The 22,695-nt window shown below is 41.9% G+C and overlaps 1 protein-coding gene and 1 pseudogene across 2 annotated transcripts in view; one reads left to right on the forward strand and one right to left on the reverse strand.

Annotated features, from left to right (window-relative positions):
• LOC308108884 (3'-5' exoribonuclease HELZ2-like) overlaps positions 1-20,061 on the reverse strand; it is a 30,400-nt gene extending 10,339 nt beyond the window's left edge. Inside the window, exons 1-8 of the mRNA XM_080462176.1 lie at positions 19,986-20,061; positions 16,429-16,534; positions 6,378-7,807; positions 5,334-5,517; positions 4,016-4,123; positions 1,813-2,327; positions 1,072-1,710; positions 22-820 (exon numbers count right to left, since the gene is read on the reverse strand). Of these exons, the coding sequence (XP_080318302.1) occupies positions 22-820; positions 1,072-1,710; positions 1,813-2,327; positions 4,016-4,123; positions 5,334-5,517; positions 6,378-7,726 (3,594 nt within the window). The 5' untranslated portion in view covers positions 7,727-7,807; positions 16,429-16,534; positions 19,986-20,061. The remainder of the gene's footprint in view (positions 1-21; positions 821-1,071; positions 1,711-1,812; positions 2,328-4,015; positions 4,124-5,333; positions 5,518-6,377; positions 7,808-16,428; positions 16,535-19,985) is intronic.
• On the forward strand, positions 17,461-18,091 carry LOC308108971 (kinesin-like protein KIF3A; annotated as a pseudogene). The gene has a single exon. The product of its transcript is annotated as a kinesin-like protein KIF3A (transcript).
• Positions 20,062-22,695: the final 2,634 nt, after the last annotated feature.

Consider the following 22,695-nt stretch of genomic DNA (forward strand, 5'->3'; position numbering starts at 1 on the left):
TTGAAACAAAAAAAATATTACCTGAGCTCCTTCGGACATGATGCAGATGGTGCTTGGGTCTTTGGGCCCCCATGTTACTGGCCACTGTTCCAGAATGTCTTCCACTACTTCAACCACTTTGGCAGACTCTCCCTTGTTATACCAGGACATTGAACTGGTGTCCAAGCTGCACTCGCCTCTAACATGGAGAAACTTCAGCGCATGGCCATCTGCAGGAGGTGGAACCTGTTCAGTAGCTTTGATAACATCATTTTTACCAACATAGAAATTGGTGGACACAAAGTCCACTATTTCTTTGGTTGACCGGTAGTTTTCATTGAAAATGATTCGACTGTTCTGGGCTGCGTCACACTTCTGGTCTTGATAGTAGTGGAACAGGCGATTGAGGAGAGTGTAATCTGAACGGCGGTGATCGTCCACAGAGAAAAGCTTCGGTCCCATTTGCATGTGATCTCCTGCTAATGCAACTCTTGTGTTTGGGCCAGCAAGACCAAGTGCCATTAAGGCTTCACATTCCAGCATCTGAGAGGCTTCGTCGATGAGAATGTGAGTGAAGTATCCCTCCGGGAGCTTCAGGCCATGAAAACGTCTCGCCATTGTTGTTGTAGTTATGACGATATTGTGGCAATCTAACACAGCTTTGGTAGGTGGCAGAAACTTCGACCCATCTTGCGAACAAAAACAGTATTTCAGAGTGATCTTATCTGTGGCGAACATAGCATTCCCTTGTTTGTTTGCTTTTATTCGAATTGGTCGCAACCCATGATTGTTCTTGCTCATGAATGGATGAAAGTGATCTCTGACATACAGATCTGCAGAACTGAAACAAAAGAAAAAAAAGTTTATGTAAACTTCAAACTGTTAAGGTTGCACTTGTCCATAAAAAAATTACCACTCAAGATCATCACCCACTGGTAAATGTGAGTATAACTGCATTTATAGAACCAAATCCAGCTACCTAGGGAAACCGCTGTGCCTGAATAACCACTATGTGACCGTATTTACTAAGGCACATCGATAAAGCCAAATTTCAGTCAACTTTTCAGTAAATACTGAAACAGTTTGCATTACCTGTTGGTGTAAGTGCAAATCAGCACTTTGTTGTGAGGGTTCTTACAAAGCTCTCTGGCTGCTGCAGCGAGGGTGTATGTTTTCCCAGTTCCGAATGGTCCATAGATGAGGAGTGGTGCAACTAACTTCTTGACAGTGGAATCCCCGGTGATGAAACCAATTGCTGCCTGCTGCTTGACGTTCTGGTTCTCATGTTTGCCGTTGCTGACAGGAACGCCACAGTTTCGGAGGTCTGGCAGCACTCGCTTTGTGTCCGGGAGGAGGTCCACCGCCTTGTGCATGCTGCAGAAGCTGCTGCGGTCCAGCTGAAACTGCACTTCCAGTTGATGCGATTCGTTGGCTTTAAGTGCAAGATCGGCACAGCATTGTTTTGACATCTGCAAGTACATTTTGTTTTTGCCTTTTTTTAGTGGCAGAATGCGAGCTTCATACACCTTGGAGTTTAAGCCATTTGATGTTAAAGGGGCAATCAGGCCACAATGGATGCTTCGTTTAAGCGCCATTCCTGCGGGGCTGTCTACTGTGAGATCACAAGGAATCGCGACAGCACAGAACAGCTCTCCTTCAGGAGCCATCATCATGTCAGACCATGTGCTGTACATGTTATTCGTCGTTTTAATCTCTCCACAAACATTTAGTCTAAAGAAAATCAGAAACAAAACAATCAGACATTGTTTCCAACATTTTCATATACAGTATTTCACAAAGTTAATGAGAAAAAGATTCACACCAACACCTTACCTTGAAACGACTTCGTCTTCTGCATGTTCCTCATCATACAGGAACTGGTGCATTTGTTCTTTGTAGTTTTCACTAGTCAGAGGCATTTGGCTGTTTTGGGAAGACTTGTATAGCAGGCTGATCTGTGGAGGCTTGTACTCTTTTAAGAGCTCCTCCTGTTCTTCTGTCCTGGATGAACATGGAATGATAACTCTGTTCCCTCTGTGCCAACGCTCAGCACCTTGAAAGGTGACTCCATTGCTCAAAGACGGTTGTTCAGTTTCATCAAGAGGCTGCTGGCCGACTCTGACTCTGATTTTTCTCAAAAGTACCGGCCTGATGGCAAAATCTAGTACCAGCCACTGTTCATACAAGCCAGGGTTGATGGATGTGAAAGACAAAGTGATGGCATAGGTCCTGTCTTCAGTAAGAAAGTTTTCTCCTGTGGAATAGATGCAGGAAACAGAGCTGCTTTCACCGAGGCTGAATGACGCTCCTGGTTCTTGCTTCAGCAGGGCCACATGCACAAGGTCCCTCTGTTTATGGGAAACAAACGAAAAAAGTAAACTGAAACACAACAACATGCACATTTTGGAAAATCCCACAACAGCTATCGAGAGCAAAAGGCTGGGCTGTACAGTTGTCACACTGACTGCAGAGATCACTCATGCAATCATCTATTTACTTACAACAGCGATAACGGTGCTGTATGGTGCAAGATAGGTTTTTCGCTTAATTGTTCATTACTTTGACAAAAAACCTTGGACAAAAACACAACATTCTCCAAGCTCAAGTCTTAATAGCAGAGAACAAGGGCCACACTGTGGACATGGTGTAGTCTCAGTTGCTTACTTCTGAGGTTGCCACAGCAAATTCTTTTGTCTTGATATTTTCTGCAGGATTCCCTTCCTGATTCAACCCTGAGCATTTCTACTGTTATTGTCATTATTCAGATTACAATTCCATCTATCAGAAGTGAAACATGTGAACTTAGAATCATAAGCCTGTTTCCATAAACTTTGAACCCAATGTGATTTACAAATGACCCCCGCGTTTCATTTTAAATTGGCGTGTGGATGATCGGGCAAAAATAACGTGTTTGCGTGAAACAGCGTTCTCATGTGGACAGGCCCTAAAGTCTTTCCCACACTGCGATTTTAACAATATTGAGTAGTCACAGCCTCTCACACCGCACGAGACGAATGTAAATAATCACGTCTGCAGACTGTATAAACACACACGCTGACTCGCAGCTGGGGTGGTTGCGCTATCATGTATTGCGTAATCACATTGACTGATAGCATAATAGCGAACAATAACACGTCTGAAACTTACACAAGAACGGAACATCAGCATTGTGGTATTTATGTGTTTAGAAAGAAATCCCTAAACAGAGAAAGAGGAGAAGATGGACACGGTCGTGGCTCAGAGGGAGAAGACAACCGGAGGGGGATGTTACAACGGGAGCTTGAAGTAAGTACTTAGCATCTATTAGCATCTACTAGCATTTTATATTAGCATTTACTCTTATGGTCTTTCGTTTTCCAACAAAACACACTCAATGACATCGAAAGAACCAGGCTGCAGGTAGCAGCAGCTACGATCACCCAGACTATTTGACACGGTCTGGTATTTATCGCAGGCTTTCGAGTGCCAACTTGGCCGTCTGGTGAAAATAGTCTGGAGGACTGAAGGTGAAATGGTTGGATTTTTCTTGAAAATGGAAGATTTTCTTCAGTTTTTGTGCAGTTTGCTGATCAAAAGTAGATGTAGTGGAGGGCATAGTCGTAATATATATTAATGGATGATACATGCCAGGCAGAACTCATTATTATGGGTATCATTTATATTTGGCACTGGCAGATATTATCTATTTGGCCTTGTTCGGTTGCTTACTTTTCACATAGATATTGGGTTAAATTTTGAAGGTTGCTATGACGCCATGCTCAATCTGTGTTGGCCCTTTGGTTGCATGATTGCACTTTGCAGAAAGACTGTTTGTGCTCGAAGGTGGGAGGAGCCTGAAGCAGCATGAGAGAAGTACGCAGCACACATACTCTGATGCTGCACATTGCTGGTATACGATCTGATGCAAACATACACCAGATGCTCAACCAGATGTGTCAAGCATGTAACCCGAACAGTGCAGACACTCAACAATGCCATAGGAGGCACAAGTTTGGCAATATATCATCTTAACTCTGTAACTTCAAACAAATCCTACCTCTGTCTTAACGTGGAAATCCCAAGTCAGCGTTTTGTTCAGCGTTTCACAAACCACAGTTAAATCTTCATTACAAGAGATGACGACGTCGTCAACTTGTTCAGACATCTGTTCAGTGGGTGAAGTAGAAAAAAACAGGATCAGGATGGTAAATGCCAAAAAAGAAACTGAATAAGCAGTAGTTTTATAGTTCTGTTGTCTTTAATCAAATATTAAATTATTCAGTTCAATAGTAGCGAAGGAATGTGCCTCAAAAAATGTCCATGTTTCTTATTCAGTGGATTAAACAGGGCAAACCACAAATTGATGGATTATCAGCATTGCCTTGCTTTCCTGCAGGCTCTTTGACAGTGGAACTGAACGTTTGTGGTCTGAGCCTCCATCACGTCTGCAGCGAGTGGATTCATGTCTGTCTGCTTGTTGCTCTCTTTCCCTGTCCTCTTCTTTTCTCTCCCTCTATCCGTCGCCACCTCTGAGTCTGGTTCTGCAGCTTTCTTTCTTTTAAAATGGTGTAATTCCTTTCCTTCGTCTCGTCTTTTTTCTCATGTGGTATTGTTGGTTTATCTCTCTAATACTGCCTTGAAATGATTGTGTTGTATTTGGAGCTTTACAAATAAAACTGAATTGATCTGCTTTCCACTTTCTTATGAATTAATCAAGAATGTAATATCTCATTATTTGCGTTAATTGTGTCATGTACAGAAGAGCACAGGGTATATTTAACTAGTCAGTCAACACTGTAATAGTTTTGTCTATCTTTCGTAAATTCCATCCTATTTGATTTAGGTTTGCAGTGATGTTTGAAATTAAAAATGCGACTAAATAAAAGATTTAAATGTGAGGTGGTTTTACTGCACTGCAATGCTACATCAGATTCCCAGCATTCTGTCCGTCAGATGCCACCGTGGCCACTGGATCAGAGAATCACGCTCAGGCCCTGAGACCCGCTGAGAATCCAGTAGAATAACACACACTATCCATGAAGTGCATTCACCCTCATGAACATGGAATACCAGATGTGTGTGTTGCAGATGGCTCAAAATGACAACAGTTAGCAAAATAAAAACACAGTTTGTTTGTAAACATATCATCTTTGGTGGGTTTGATTTAAGCAACTGCGGTTTGGAAATTTGTGGAAATGAGTGGTGATGGTCTTGTTTTTGAGTATTGGTTTATTCTCTGTGCAGAAGTGAGACTTATGGGAGGTATATTTGAAAGATTTTTTTCTGGTAGAGTAACTTTCTCTGCTCTGAGAAAACCTTTTCTCCACGTAGTTGTGAAATAGCAGCACAAAAAAAAAAGGAAGCTTCACACTCACGATGTACACTTCATTACAGCTGCTTCTGTATTCCTCCAGCAGCTTCTCGTTGTAGTTCATGAGACCCTGAGCTTCGATGTTTTGCCTGATCTCCTTCTCTTCTGCAACACGCATCATCCACTCCTGAAGCTCCTCCACAGAGTGAGCCTTCGGACAATTAATTCCGTATTCGCAGGTTTTCGGTCTAGGAAGAAAAAGCGGTTTCAGCAATTCGGTAATATGCATGCTCTCATGATAAGGAGTCCTGTGAATACCTTTATTCTGTCTCTACTGAACTATACCGGAATTATAACAATGTTTAACATTGAAGAATTTGAGGTCAGTCTTCTCACCCAAAATTCTTAAGGTCTCTGTTTAGCACATGCTACAAACTTCTACTAAGTTTGATGACAGGCAGTTTGTTTAAAGGGGATAGCTTGAAAATCTGTATACACTGTAGTAGACACTGTGGATGAACACAAAGGTTTCCAGCTCACTTCACCATGAATATTCAAATAACAAAAGGAAATCTTATCCTCATTAGGAGCCTCTGTTTTTCCTCTTAAAATTGAACACTGGATGCAACAAAACCCAAAAGATGTGCACATTACACACACAGCTAAAAAGTGAGACAAGGGTTCAAATCCAAATAGCAGCAGACTGTAACCACTTACATCTGGTTACCATCTTATGGAGGCAAAATGCCAACCTCAAAATATGTTGGGGTGCTGTTAACTACAAGCAAAAACCGATTGATATTTTAAAAAAAATCTAAAAATATGATATTTTATTGACAATACAACAATACATTCTCCAATTCTTTCACCAATTCCCATGGAATTATTAAGTAACATATGACATATGGCCTTTTGTCCATGAATCTGGTTTATTTTCTATAATCAGTTTGAAGAAGTTGATAAAAGATGATCCGGGGTCTAGAAATGAGCCGTCACATTAAAATCTGACAAGTTACAAGTTATAATGGACATTTCAGCTAAAAGTAAGATCACTTCATTTGGTGGGTCTTTGGAGTGTGTGTGTATATCCAGTATGTGCAGCGTTTACCTGTCACACAGCCAGAACTCAGCCCGCCGGTTGTGCGGAGGCTGGCGTCCTCTCCACCTGGTGGTGGTGTCCACGGAAAGTAGCTGGGCGTGCTCCAGAGACTCGCAGTGCTTGTAGAAGCTTTCTGAGGAGGACAGGTTGAGGAGGCACACCTTGCAGTGCATGCTGACCTTTTGGGGTGGGGTCTGCTCACGGGGGCTCAGCTGGAGGAGGAGGGAGCGGACGGAGAGGCCGCTGTGCTCCACCTTCCACACCGCCATCTCCACCTCGCTCTGTGCAGACTGGCAGCGACCGGCCCTGTGCCAGCAAGGCTTCCCGTCCCTCACATGGCTGCAGTACTTGAACTGACAGTTTGGGGGAAGAGGGCGTACCTGACTGTAGACGTGCTTACTGCTTTTTTCTGACAGGTGGTGAACTAAAGCTGGATTCCAGCTGTGCGCCGCGTCGGCCACACATTTGTCATTCCACCTTTTGTGTGATATCTTCTCTGGACGTTCACTAAAGCACTCATTACAGAGCTCAAAGAATCCACCTGAAAACTGTTTGAGTATGCTTTCAGCTGCGCTTTGGGGTGTCAAAACAGACTCAGACTCACTCATGAGTTGGATTAACTTGCTGAGATTGATTCTTTTCTCTCTTAAAAGGTTCCATAAGGTGGCTTCTTCATAGCTTTTGGCAAAAGTGCATCCACTTCTGTGTTCTGTGCATCCCGAGCCCTCAACAAAGTAGTTACACACTTTGTAAATGACATTATTACTGAAGTGTCCTCCTGTTGGCCTCTCGGAGACGGGCCTCCACTGACTGCTGCCTTTACCTTTGGCTAAGATCTGATTTCGGCCACATTTGTGAACAACTGACTGAACTGTGTATGTTATTTCCTTTTCCCTGACAGAGCACAAATCACAGACGGCCTTCACATCCAGAATGGCCAAGATGTCGGCCAGGGGTCCAGCTGTCGCAGGCCGATCAGGCCCTTTTTCAGACAGAGTTACCAGATTACAGAAAAGTGTGTGGTCCAAGCCCTCTCTCTTTTCAAACGTCCACACAGCAGCTTCCTCGTCACTTCTGGCAAAGAAGCATCGGTTCTTGTGATGTGTGCATCCTGAGCCCTCCACATAAAACCAACAAACCCGGTACTGACTTGGGTTTGGAAATGGAGGCCGTTTAGCAATGGGCCTCCATATGTGGCGTCCTTTGGCCCTGCAGAGCAGAACATCACGAGCACAGTGGTGGCTGACTGACTTCAAAGTGTAGGTAATTTCTTTCTCCTCGACACAGCAAACTCTGCAAACACGTTTGAAGTCATATGCTGACAAAAGCGCAGACAGTCTGGACCCACTTGCTGCCATATTCACAACATGGTGTAAGATCTGAGTTCCAATGAGCCTCCTGGACGAAGAATCTGAAGCAAAGGTTTTGCCAGACAATTTCTGAAAGAAAAGAGCAGAGAGAACAACGTGGTGAGATCACACAGTAACTACAGGAGAGTTCATTTCAGTTCCTCGGGACACCAACCTTTATAAGAAAGGAAAATGGACAAACAACTGATTCATTTAATAGCAACAATCAAAATGTTAGACTAAGCTGGAAGTCATGGTTTTGGAGTTCTGGACAGAAGAGTTCAGCCTCAGGTTTTCACACTCAGTTGTGTGTGTTTTTGTGTGAGTATGTGTTAAAACAATTACCACAAGTATTCACACTAATATTATTTGAAAAGAAGATTTAAAATGAACATAAAACCAACATTTACTTCAGCCACAGTAACTTCAATAATTAGCATTATTTTCTGTGATATTTTGTCAAGTAATCATACTGAGTGCATCAAAGTTAGTCTGGTGACTGAAACGCGTGGATTGCCGTTGATGTCTTTGTTGTTCAAATAGTCAATTATTAGAGACGCTGTATCAAGATAGTTTTTTAAATCTCCAATGACTTACTCTGCTTTACTGTGGGGATTTCAACATTTTGTTGAAAAAGACAACTAATCAGAAAAGAAGTGAAATTACACAGGTAAAGTCGTTCACAAAATAACTCAAGGGAGAGGATCTGACAGATATCTGAAGGTACTTGCACCCATCCAAACAGAATTATACATTTTACTCTGTAGCACATTACTACATTACTTTTTCATTAATAATAATGACACACACAGAGTACAGGAATACACCATTTGACCTATGGATGTTTCAGACCACTCCCCAGTATACCTTAATCTGCACCGAGATCGTACACCTAAGAAAACAACATGGAGGTTAAATACAAGTCTACTTGATGATAAAACGGCAACACATGGCACAAGAGAAAGAGCGGCTCCTTCAGCTCGGGAGGCAGCGGCCATTGGAATGTGGAGGACACAGAGTTTTAATTTTTCCCGCCTATACCGCCGAGGTAATGGAGCAAAGAGGAAGCTTCCGTGAGGTGCTGCAGCAGCTCAGAGAGAAGGAGGTTCGTCACTCACTGCACTTCCCAGCCAAGCTCCACATACACCACCAAGAGCAAGTGAAGATATTCAACGACCCGGTGGAAGCCAACAAGTTTGTAGATAAAAAAATTATAAAATACAGTTCACAATTAAAAGAGAGAGTTCAACTTTTTACTGAGCAAACTTCATTCAGAGCAGTTTTTTTTTCTCAGAAACTTAATTTTGCGGTGTGTGTGCCAGTGAGGGGCTGTATGAGGGAGATTTGTTTGTTTGTGTGTGTGTGTGTGTGTGTGTGTGTGTGTGTGTTTGCTCTGTTGTAGTGAGTGACTCTGGAGGTGAATAGGGTAACTCTGCTTCGTTTGGGGAAGCATTGGGTTGGGGTTTTGTTCATGTGTCCGTTGATGGTCACATACTCTGTTCTTTGTTTTCGGTTGGCTGCCAGTTGGAACTTTTGCTGTTTTTTTCATTATGTAACCATGCTTAGTTGCCCTATGCTCATCTTCATGACTTACTTAGGTACTTATAAATGTATAATAATAAGCTTCATTCTTTGTCATTGGTCTCTTGGAAAGTCCGAGGATTGGGACACCCAATTAAGCGGGGCAAAGTTTTTGCACATTTGAAATCACTCAAATCTGGCATTATATTCATGCAGGAGACACAAGTAACAGCAACCCAGCATAGGAAACTTAGAGCCAACTGGCTCTCACAGGTTTATCACTCACCTTTTACATCCAAAGCCAGAGGAGTTGCTATTCTTTTCAGAAAGACTGTACCTTTTCACTAACTGACCCAAATGGCAGGTTTATAATTGTAACTGGGCATATCAGTTCTCTCCCCATCACACTAGTAAATATTTAGGGTCCTAACACAGACATTCTGTACAAACTCTTAATAATTTGATGAAATCCAAAAGCATAATAGATAGATCGTGATTACTCCTACGATTCAATTGTGCATAAATCATACACACGGATAGACTATTTATTAGTCGATTCCAGACGAATCTGTAATGTTGATCATACCAAGTATCACAACATAATCATTTCAGATCACAGCCCAGTCAGTCTCAATCTGCGTTTATCTCTCCCTAATCAAGCTTATAGATGGCGTTTTAACCCCTCCTTGCTTACAGACCAGTCATTCAAGGAACATATCACTCTGCACATCTTGCAGTTCCTGGGGGCAATGACAATGGTGAGGCGAGTGACTCAATCCTGTGGGAGACCCTCAAAACGTACATCAGAGGACAAATTATTTCTTAAGAAGCAACACAGAAAAGGATTAAGAGAAGTATGTTGGAAAGAATTTAGAAAGAACTACCAGCTGCAGAACTGGCCCCCAGAAAATCTCTTCACCAGCCAGACTACAATAATATTCTTAAATTAAAATATCAATACAACAGAATTTTGGGTGAGCAAGTCAGCAATCTTCTACTAAAACTAAGGCAGGGACATTTTGAGTTTAGTGACAAGCCCCATACTTTACTGGCTAGACAGTTGAAAGCAGAACAGGCTAAACGAGCCATTTACAAAATAAAATCAAAATCTGGTCAGACATTAACAGACTTAAAGGAAATCATTAACCGATTCAGAGAATCTTACTCTGATCTCTATACCTCGAAATCAACAGCTACACATGAAGACATTAATCAGTTTCTTGACTCTCTTGATTTGACACAACTTGATGCAGTTTTTCAGGAGAGCCTGGACTCTGACTTTTAATTATCTGAGGTACGAGAAGCAATCAAATAATTTCCCACTGGAAAGGCAGCAGGACCTGATGGATTCGGGCCAGAATTCGATAAAGCCTTCCAAGATGTTATTGCAGCAATATTGCTAAGAATAATTCATAATGCATTCAGAAGCAAGAAGCTCCCATCTTCTCTTAGTGAAGCAAATATGTGTGTTTTATTAAAAAAAGATAAAGATGAAACAGACCCTGGCAGCTATAGACCCATTACTCTACTTAATTATGATCCTAAAACAATAACCAAAGTACTAACAAACAGGCTCAGAAAGCACATTGCAACTGTTATCCATTCAGACCAAACTGGATTTATCCAAGGAAGACACTCCTTTTGTAATGTTCGCAAAATTCTTAATGTTCTTTATGCGGAATATGGCAAAGGGGAAAAACCTGCTAGATTGTCTCCAGATGTCCATAAGGCATTTGACATGATTGAATGGCCTTATCTATTTGCTACACTTCAAAAGTTTGGCTTTGGTGACAACTTCATAGAATGGATTAAAATATTATTTACTGACCCACAGTCCTTTATATTAACAAATGGAGATAAAGCCAGCCTATTTCCTCTGCAGTGTGGTGTTCGCCAGGGGGACCCATTGTCTCCTCTGCTTTTTAACATCGCATTAGAACCTTTGGCAGTTGGTATCAGGAAGCACCCAGATATAAAAGGTATCAGGCTCGGAGGTGTGGAGACAAGTTTGGCTCTATATGCGGACGACCTTCTGGTCTGTTTAGCAGATCCAACAGTCTCTGTCCCAATTTTATTGAATTATATAAATTCCTTTGGTAAAATTTCTGGCTATGTTATAAATTGGGGAAAAAGTGAATTCGTGCCACTCATGGATCAATTCCCAGATACTTTTCTGAACCATTTACCTGTCAAAGTGGACGGACTGTTTTACTATCTTGGATTAAAATTAACAAGGAATCCGAAGCATTTGTTTAAATGTAACTTCATAGAGGCAGTTAAAAAACTTAAGGCCAACATTGAATCCTGGAAGACGCTACCCTTATCTATGATTGGACGGGTTAATGCCATCAAAAGGGTGGCTCTACCCAGGTTTTTATATCTTTTCCAAAACCTGCCCCTATTTTTACATTTATCTTTCTTTAGGGAGCTGGATTCTATAATTTTACCATTTGTGTGGGGCTATAAATCTCATAGAATAGCAAAAGCTCACATACACAAACCCCTAAAAAAAGGAGGTCTTGGACTACCTATCTTAAAACATTATTATTGGCTCTTGCCTACTGGAACTGCAGAGAGACGGAAACGACTGACAGCCCTTCATGGCTACAATTAGAAGCCTTTGCTGCTAAAAGCTCTTCATTAGCCGCCCTCTTGTTTTCCAGTCCTGCCTCGATAGATAAGTCAACTCAGAAACAATTTTACATTAAAGAATTCCTTTAAAATATTAAATCAGATAAAAACTGCTTGCCGGACCTTTAGCATTTCTGTTTATGCTCCCATCTGTCACAACAACCAATTCAAACCTGGACATTCAGATGCAGTGTTCACAGTCTGGAGAGAGAGTGGCATTCAAACTTTTTTAGACTTATACACAGTTTTTCTCGATTGATAAGACACTAAATTTCATTCACTGCACACAGCCACCAACTGACTGCACACATTTGTCAATAACAGGACTCTGGTGTCAAAACCTTGAACACGATTCCTGGTTTGCACACAGTTTCCAAAACGCTTGCACTCTTTTCGCAGAACACTGAATACATTTTTGCTGATTTGAACACGCTTCTCAATCATAGCACACATTTTTCAAAAAGTGAACACTGGGAAGCAGAATTCGGACACTGCTCCAACACAGCGGTCACAATTAAGACACAACAGATCAAAGCTGAAAACATTTTTTCCAATGAACTGCACACTATAATACCTGCTGGGAAACAGCATTCGCTGTTCAGAATGGATGTCAGAGGAGTAAAAGGTCATGGTGGAAGAAGAGGACGTGGACACACCTAGACCATGGCCAGAACCAGAACGTGGCCCATGCACCTGGTCCAGAATCTGGACCTGACCCAGCCCCTGCATCTGGTCCTGGACCACGACACAGACAAACACCAAGGCAAAGACCTAGACGGAGACAAAGACCCACGCAAAGAAATACAATCTGGATCAAATTCGTGCCACTGTCATTGACACGGTATTGTGATTTTTCTGTCGCCATATTCTCCCTTTCTGAATCCTACAGAGGAATTCTTCTCTACATGGAGGTGGAAGGTATATAAGTGGCAGCCATATATTCAGAAAGATCTCTTGCAATCATGGTCTTGGCATGTGATGATGTTTCTGTTGAAGCGTGCCAGGGCTGGATCAGACACACTAGTCTTTGTTTCCACGTTGCCTGACCTGAGAAAACATAGCTTGTGATGTTGATGAGGTCCTGTGGTCTGACCAGGCAGAAAGAACTGATGCAGACGTGGTGTAAATATTTGCATACTGTACTGTGTACAATACAGTGCTGTATTTATTTTGTCTAACATTATTTTTTATTTGTAATGCACAGTCAGGCACTGCAATGGCCCCTGAATCATTTATAGGATACATTGGTGTTTGTTTTCTGAGGACTGTATAACACAGTGAGAGAAGAGTGTTTTGTATTTAGCAGTGCAGTGTCCTACTTTTGCTTTGTGTGTGCTAGTTTTGAAAACAAAGTTCAAATTTTGACATTAAAGTGCAGTGTTTTGCGAATTGTGTCCTAATAAAGAAAATAGGGTGCATTGTTTTGGGAAATGTGTGCTGTTTTTCAGGAACAGTGTCTTATCAATAGAGAAAAACTGTAATGGCCAGTTTGCCTCATTTCAGCAGTTAAGCCCTAACTCTAATATCCCAAAGTCACATTTTTATCGTTACCTTCAGGTTTACACTATGTGAAAGAAAATTGTCCACATTATGAGTTCTCACCCACCATTCACCTTTTTATTGAGAATCTCCTGCTCTCTCCAGATTCCAAGCAACTGGTAACACATTTTGTAAATGGTTTTTCAAGTCCAGTATCCTCAGAACAAGGGGAGGAGGCGATGTCCTGGATACATTGCTGTTCAATTAATTCACCGTACAAGTTAATCCAGTACAAAGTAATCCAGAGACTGCATTACTCAAAAACAAAATTGAATCGCATCTTTCCATCGGTGCCTTCTACATGTGACAAATGCTCTCGAGCTGAAGGATCACTGGCACATCTTTTTTGGTTTTGTCCTACATTACAACATTTTTGGACTGAGATCTTCAAGTGGCTCTCAAAAGCAACTTCAGGGACATTTTAACCCAAACGCTTGCGATCTTCGGTTGCTCAGCAGGAACTTTTGACGTGTCACAGGACTTACAAGCTGCTCTGCATTTGGCAATCCGAGTTGCTAAGAAACAAATTTTTGTGGCTTGGCAATCTGCCCACCCACCCTGTTTTGAACAATGGCTAAAGGAGATCTTGCCTGTTATACAGATGGAAAGACTGCGCCTGGATAAGAGTAGGATGGCTAACAAACTCTTTTTGAGAAGCTGGGGCCCTTTTCTGGTTCAATGTAATACTACTCCACCCATATAGACAGTCGTCATATCTGGGTGTGAACATGTGACATGGTCATTTACTCATCTGGCGTTGCTCTGCTTGTGGAATGTCCTATTGTCACGAGATATCCGAAGGCCAATGTTGAGTTCAATTGTAAACGGGCAGCCAAAAAATATTGGATTGTACCACATTTTGACTATCTTTTTTGTGTTCTGTTACACAATATAAATGGAAAATGAAAATAAAGTATTGATAAAAAAAACTTTACCCAGACCCCCAAGATCACACAAAGCCTCCCTCTTAATTGGAATCCTAGAGCAATTACATATTTGGGAGTTTGGCTGACACAGAAAAAACAAGATATGTATGAAAGAAAGCACTACCCAGTTAACAGCAACATAAAAGACGATTTGGGATGTTGGTCTCTCCTCCCCTTGGACATGAGTAACAGGATTGAAACTATTAAACTAAACGTCCTACCTAGGTTGCTATGTCTCTGCATGTCTTTACCAATAAAGATTCCTCCTAAACAATTCAACGAATGGGACAAGCAAATATTCCGGTTCATCTGGAACAGAAGAAAACCAAGAATTAAATATTCAACTCTCCAACTAAGTAAAGACGGGGGCGGTATGTCTGTACCGAACCTCAGAGATTACTATTATCCTGCACAGCTTAAACCATTTGTCTCCTAGTGTGATGACAAAAAAGAAGCCAAATGGAAAGACATGGAGCTTAATAACCGAGAAACACCCATGCAAACCTTAATGGGGGATGTAAAACTTGCCAAATCTAAAATCAACCAGTTTGACCCAATTATAGTGATCACCATACCGAGTTGGCTCACTATTGTTAAACAGCTAAAATTATAGAAACAAACTAGGAAACTAAAATGGATCGCATATGACGCAGCATTTAGACCAGCGTCCATGAATCAAAGATTTCGATTTTGGTCTGACAGGAGTGTGACTGTTTATTGAAGCATAGTAACTGGCTGAGATACGAAACTCTGAAGAGTAGATATGACCTTGAGAAGCCAGATATGTTCAGGTACTTCCAAGTACTAGAGTATTTCCAAGCTGAGATTCAAGACCGTGAATCAGAAACAAATGCAAATCAACTTGTGAGACTTTTTGTACAGGCATACGGTGAGGGGGTAAAGAATAGTGTGTCTAAACTATATCAAAGTATTAATGGTTATAGAAAACATACAACATCAAAGAAAGATGGGAAAAAGAAAAGAAAGCTACAATCTCAGCCGAGCAATTACCCCGACGGAGGGGTAACGGAAAAGCGTCCACCGTTGGAGTGGTATTTTCCGGAAAATCCCAAATTCTTGCGTTGGAAACCCGAACCGTAATGGACTATACCAGTCCATTCCTGCACTTTTTTTGCGGTGGAAACACGCCTTAAAACATGCAGGACAGGGGCCCTCGAGGACCAGGGTTGGAGACCCCTGCTCTAAACCATGAATGTAGAATTGTTCTGAAAATAAATAAACTATAAGTAAAAAAAAAAAGATCTACTTCCTTTTCTTCGTCTGCTTTAATTTTACAGGCGAGGGCGGTTTGCCTATGAAAGATTAGAAGCAAACATCTCAACAATGAACCATGGGATGCAGTCTGTGCATTACCAGAACCACTAATTAGAGAGGTTATCTCTTCACTGTATTCAGCCTGACTCAGGCCCTGTTTACACGACAACGTTTCACGTGACAACACCTAATCTGCTAAAAAAAAAGGAGTGCGTTTACACTGCAGCAGCGGACACAGAGTCAACAATGTAGTTAGTGTGCCGGGCCACTGGAGGGCGCTGTTGCTTGATTTTGTAATGAAACTACACAGACGTGTGTGCAGAGAACAAAACACTATAAACGTGAAGAAAATGGAGAGAACCTGACATCCGCATGGACTGATGACACATCGGATGCTATCAGGGTGAGTCTCAACTATTAAACTACTGATATGAACGATAAAACTAGAATATGGACCGCGGGTCGTACCACTATGCGGCCGCCATGTTTGTTTACAACTGAATGACCAGGAGGGAGGGGGAGAGGCGTGCATGCACAGTAACAGGCTCTGTATCCTCCGGCAGTCTCTGCAGGAGGACTTTGTCCGGAGTCGTCAGACGGTGTTCAGTTACTGTGTGATGTTGTCTTTGATGTGATATGTGTATTAACATGAGTTAACAAGTTAGTAAAGCAAAGATTAGCATGCAGACCCTGTGTGTGTGTGGCAGCTAATGTTGGTTTACAGGTTGATAACTACTCCTAATATCATTATCAATAAAACAGTTCTATGCAAAGCATCAGGTTTAACTAATGTCATGTATTTGCCCAGTTGTTAGTTACCAGATCCTTGATGTCTTTGAAGAAGGAGTTTGGTTGTCCAGGCTGGAGAGAAGCTGCTGGCTCCTGTAGCAGTTAGAACCTCCTGCTAACTATGGTTGGCTGCGTTCTGCAGGAGGAGAAGGAGAAGAAGATGAAGTTGATGATTCAGGAGCCGTCTTTCTTTGCAGCGTCCTGGTTTTTCCCTTGTCCAGACAGGAGGATCTGGTCGCTCGGGTTTGTGGTTTGTTTCCTGCTTGTTGAGGAAAAAGCACAAAGAGGTTCTGTGAGGTGTCGTTTCCCAGTTCTCGTCCTGCAGAAACTGGTTGGTCTTCCCTGGTTGATGAGAGATCAGACACTGGGTGCTGGTCTCTGGATCTGGTGGAAGCTCTGACCCTCGTGGTCGGTCAGGAGAGGAGTTGAGGCCTTTGGTTGCAGGCCTCTGGTGTTAGCTGTTAGCAGGCTGGGCTACAGCTGAGCTGCTGGGATGCAGCTCGTTTCTCCCCAGTGTTCACAGGGCTGCCACTGCTGGCAGCCACCCACCTGCTCTGTCGAAGAGCAGGAGCAAAGCTTTTAGAGAGAATCTCTCCAAAAGACTTTTGGTAAGGTGGGGGCATCCAAAGGTCCTGGGAGCCTCCACCAATCGGTGACTGGCTGAGAGCATGAGGCAGTCACAGTCCTCTGAGCAGAAAGGGGAGGAGAACTTCCATAGTATTATCTGCAGGACTCCCTGCTGGGTGTGAAGCTCAGGTGAATTCATGAATCAGACTTCACATGTCATGACTGTATATCATGACAAGTGAAGATTGTCTTTCCTTAGAAATGAACCAACTTTCTGTGATCCCAACAAGAGCCAAACTGCCAAAACCCAACATAAATGGTACCCCGTGCCTGAACTCACTTCATAAATGGTACGTAGTGATCCTTATGAGGTAAGAGATCCCTACAATAGCGCCGCTAATTTATTTTCACAGATTAGTTGTAGTCAGATGAACAAAGCCCAGACACCACCACAGTTACCAAACTCCTTCTGTAATGCTTTTCAGTGCTGTCACTATGCCGAGTAATAAGCCTGATAAGTCAGAGGTCTGCGATAACGTTACAGTTGTGGTGAGATGTCGTCCTCTCAACCAGAAAGAGAAGACGATGAGCCACAGAAAGGCCGTCGCAGTGGATGAGATCAGTGGGACAATAACGAACAACAAGCTGAAGACCCCCTCCAGGAGCCTCCTCAGACCTTCACTTTTAAAATGGTGTTTGTACCAGACAGCAAGCAGCTGGACGTCTATCTGACAGCCCGTCCATCGTTGATTCAATGTGAGAGGGATACAATGGGACTATTTTTGCATACAGGCAAACTGGCACAGGAAGAACATTCACCATGGAGGGTGTGACAGCAGTGCCAGAACTCAGAGGGATTATCCCAAATTCCTTTGCTCATATCTTTTGCCCCATAGCCAAGGCAGAAGGGGGTACGAGATTCCTAATGTGAGTTTCCTGCCTGGAGATTTACAATGAGGAAGTGCGAGACTTATTGGCCAAGGGCCAAATGCAGAAGCTGGAGGAGAAAGAAAGACCAGATGTGGGCGTGTACATCAAAGACCTGTCCAGTTATGCAATAAAGAATGCTGACGACATGGACATGGTTATGACGGTAGGCAAAACAACGGGTCTGTTGGCGCCATAAGCAATCTTCACCATCACCATCGAGAACTCGAAACTGACCCGTCTGCTGCAGCACTCGTGCATGATTTATTCTTGGCTTTGCTCTGTTATGTTTAATTGTTTTGTCTTTTTTCATTGAATTTTCTTGTTGGTGTTTTGAATAATAATCTTTTCAATTGAGTTGAAATATTTCATTGGAATTTAATGGATTTGCAAAGGTTCAAATTAACAGCAGAATTTGTTAAATATTCATATCTGCTATGATTTGCTGACTGTATTTAATGCATACGTGCATTGTGATGAACACTACACAGTTTTAAGTCTTGACTGCTGTTTTTCTGATTTCCTGCAATGTGACAGGCTGAGTCTGATGACATGACTCACTCTGATGATTAAAAAGCCTAAGATGGAAAAAAAAAAAAACTCTGAGGAAGACTGCAGACGCAGTCAAAATATGTCAGCAAGTTAAAAACATCCTGCTTAACTTTGTCGGTGAAAAAAGGAACTGTAACATATGTTTAAGATGACAAAATGAACATAATTCAGCTATTTCTAGGAAGCGTCGGAAGATCACACTACAAGGACCACCTTGAATTCAACCGCCGATGCAGAGATGAGGATATACTGGAACACCGAAAAGCCTCAACATCAAGAACCACATCCTGATGAAAACGCAGAAAACATCATCGACAAAGCAAAGAAAGCCCTCATCAGGGAGAGAATCAGGGCAACGACAAACAAACTAGAAATAAATCTCTACTTTAAGAAGAGAGGATTGAAACACAGTCATAAGAAACTATCTGAAATGCACTTATGAAGAGGAATTCACTAACAAATAATCGGCATGTCCAAAAATTGAATAAACTCATGGAAAGAAAAAACACAAACAAACAAACAAACAAACAAACAAACAAACAAACAAACAAACAAACAATCAAACAAACAAACACATACAAAAATCAATGGAAAATGGTTTTGTTTGGTTACCACATATGAAATACTGAAAAAAGATCCCACAGAACAAAAGAAAAGGACGCTAAAAACCCTGTTAAAACCCTTACTGGAAAACAATAAAATAACACAAGAAACCTACAACCATTTAATATGCACAGCCAGCTTAACTCACGGATATATGGGACTCCAAAAATACACAAACAATCACTCCTCTGCGCCCCATAGTGGTCAAGCATCAGCTGCTTCACCTACAGCCTCTCAAAAGCTCCCCTTATTATTCTTGTTACTACCCCTCAGGATTTCCACTAAACAATAGACTTTTCTAATGTTATTAGCTTTAGTTCAATAAATATTTTTAATTCTTTCTCCTTTTGTATGCCCTTCCTCGTGTCTTGGTTTTAATGTATTTTATAGTCTTAATCGCTTAACATAAAGATTCTTGATGGCCTTACTCGAACTGAGTGTAAAGAGACAGCATTCCATTAAAATGAGGAAGTGGGTGAAATTCTGACTGCAGACACACATATCTCACCATTTCCAGTCTAAATATTCTGTAAATAGATTTTGATCATGTTCAGATTCTTAATCTTTTTAGTTACTTGAGAGCTAGAGTCACAATATTAAGAAATATAAGTGTTTTGGTGTGTGCGTGTGTGTGCGTGCGTGCGTGTAATGGGTTGCATGGTGTCTCACAGCCAGCAGGGGGCGCAGTAACAGATGAACTATAATTTACAGACGGCAGGATGTTGTCTGAGCTTTTTTCTAAAAAACGACCCCCCCCAAAAAAAAAAAAAAAAAAGAGTCAAATCCAACAACCACGCACGCAGACATTAAAATACATCAAGTATTTAAAAAACAACCCCACTACTGCATCGCTGTCTGCAAGCTGCTATTACAGCATAATAACGGGGACACTTCCGTCAGCGGATGCTGGTTCGATCCCCGATCGGAGTCAGACTCACCTGCCGGGCTGGAGAAGACCGGAGCGGGCTGGAAGTGGCGGTGGATGTCGGTCGATGTCGGTGGATGTGCTGTCGGCGGCCGGTCTTTAAGCAGGGGGAGGAGGAGCAGAGGAGCAGAGGACGGCCCCGGACTTAAGTTTCGATTCTCGGGTCGGTGCGTCAGAAGCATTACGCTGCAGGATCCGACCTGATAAAGGGTGTGACTGCTTCAATAGAGGAAACCAAGAACTCCACCAGAGCAAAACGCTTTATTTCACTCTATTTGCCCTCTCCAGTTCTGTCGAAAATACCAATAATTATTTTTAGTGCAGGTTTACTTTTAACACGACATTACATTACTTTCTTTATTTGAGCTAAGAAATAACAGGCAGAATAATAAAACAATAATTTCAGTTGATCAGAGTATAATTCCAACTGTTTCAATTCCAAGGCACGCCCATTTAATCACATGATTATGAACCTGCCTAACTTCTATTTATAGATATGGTAAATACAACAATACAACCTATGCTGCCTAGGAGTGAGACAACAAGCTATGACTCAGTGTTTGGTACTCCTTTATACAGTTTGAGGTTCAGGTTGAAGTTTCAGTCAGAGCTCGGGGGCCTGCTTGGTGCTGCTGGATTCTGCTGAAACCAAACAGAAAAGCCAGATTAGACAAAATGAAACTCACGTGACGTCACCATTTCAGTGGAAACTGGAATTTAAACGCTTCAGCTTTTCAGTGTAAGAGTTGGAACAGGGATGATCGTAGTAAATGATCTTCTAAAGCGCAATAAAAAAACAACAACCAAAGCCTCTTGTTTTTCCACTGATGACGGTTTAATGACACGTCAGGCGTGCAGTAACAGTGGCTGCATCATAAAGCACCTGGAGATGATGCCCTTTCATTCCTCTGCACTCGGTTGTCTCACTGGTTTTTACTACAAGATAGCAGAGAACAGTGAAAGACAAGTAACACATTCCTGGAAGACAGCGAGGAATGCAGTGGGAATGAAAACACAGGGCTCTCACGCAAAACAAAAGCTAACAAAAGTTATTCAAGGTGAATATACCGCATTTAAAGACACATTGCATCAGATGTGCTAAAAATAAAGATCAGGACATGCTCACGCCCAGATTGAACGAGGAATTGTTTTTGACTTTTGGAAGAGAAAACATGAAAAACAAAGGGGTTTTTTTTCCTCAAATTTTTTTTCCTTCCCTCATTTCATGTTGCACCACATTGATTTGCTTGTGGGCGTTACATGAAAGAAAACAAATATGAGGAGAAGTACATTTAACCTTATCGAATTGGACAAATCAACAATAAAAATTCAAGTTTGTATCTTTACACAAATATATCTAGTATTGAAGTGAAAAATATTTGTACAAAATACAAGACCCTGATTTGTGTGAGCCAGTAATTTTAAATTCATCCACACAACAATAAACGATCTTGTTACCTTTACTGTGTTTCATTCAAAACACTAAATCCTACAATACCCAGAAGCTATCGCCGCTGTATTAATGGAGGATAGACTGAACAACCTATCAAACATACACTCCAGATTATACAGATGATCTAACGATCCTGCGACAGGAAAAACACAAGTTCACGTCACTTGGATTATATGTTTCATGTAAAAACAAAAACAAAAAAAACAAAAAAAACACATAGATCAGCATAGTAACTAATGATTTTTAAAACTAGATCTAATAGAATATTTGTATCAGTTTATTTTCACATCTGCTGTGTTTGTGGTTGAGGGGGTTTGTAGCCGTCTGGTCGCCTGCTCAACTTTCCTTTCCTGCTCTTTTGCAGAATTCGCTGGAATTCACAGGAAAATGAAACTTCAGTCTTCAGTCGCACCGTCACAAGGTTCACTGTTGAAATGTGCGTTGAACCTGCGTGTGTGTGTGTGTGTGTGTGTGTGTGTGTGTGTGTGTGTGTGTGTGTGTGTGTGTGTGTGTGTGTGTGTGTGTGCGTGCGTGCGCGCGCGCGTGCGTGCGTGTGTGTGTGTGCGTGTGCGTGGGCGGGGTGTCGTCATTCGCAACCTTGGAGCAGAATGTACTGTCTGGGGCAGTGGTAAATATGTTCAGTGTAACAGGATTCTTTTTTTCCTTTTTTTAATACCGTGTAACATTGTTCAGCTATGAATACATGAAAAAAGCCTCTCGGAGCAAAATTGTTTTAAAAACATGAAAAACTCCCTGAGAGGAAAAAAAAAGAGGGTTTGTTGTGTAAGAATGACACCTTTAATTCACACATCTTTTCAGGGACTGATGTGAGGCTGCTTGTTGCTGCAGATCTTCTCAAATCTGGGTTGCAGTTGTTAAACTGCCACTGTGAATTCATTTTCAACATCCAGTGGTACTTTGTCTTGATTGAGGCCACAGCGGGACATCACTTTCTGTCTTTCCACTGCAATCCAAAACACAGTCAGTGTCTTTGACTTAAACTGCAGCTCATTGTTGAATCAGAGGTGATGTCAATGACCTGCTCCCCCTCGGATGTGCTGAAGCTGGCCGGTGGTGTTGCATTGAGGGGCTCATGGATCCAGTCATGTTCTTTGGAATCCGCCTCTAGGAAATGGTTGTGAAGGTTGATGTGTGCTTTCATGCATGAGATCACTGTGTTCTGCAGCTTGTGGTCTTCAATTAATGATTTCAAGTTCTTAAATCAATCCACATTTCCATCTTTCAATTGCTGCCGCCACAGCTCAAGTCT

This window comes from Lipophrys pholis, assembly GCF_963383615.2.
Source record: "Lipophrys pholis genome assembly, chromosome: 4".
Lineage (NCBI taxonomy): Eukaryota > Metazoa > Chordata > Actinopteri > Blenniiformes > Blenniidae > Lipophrys > Lipophrys pholis.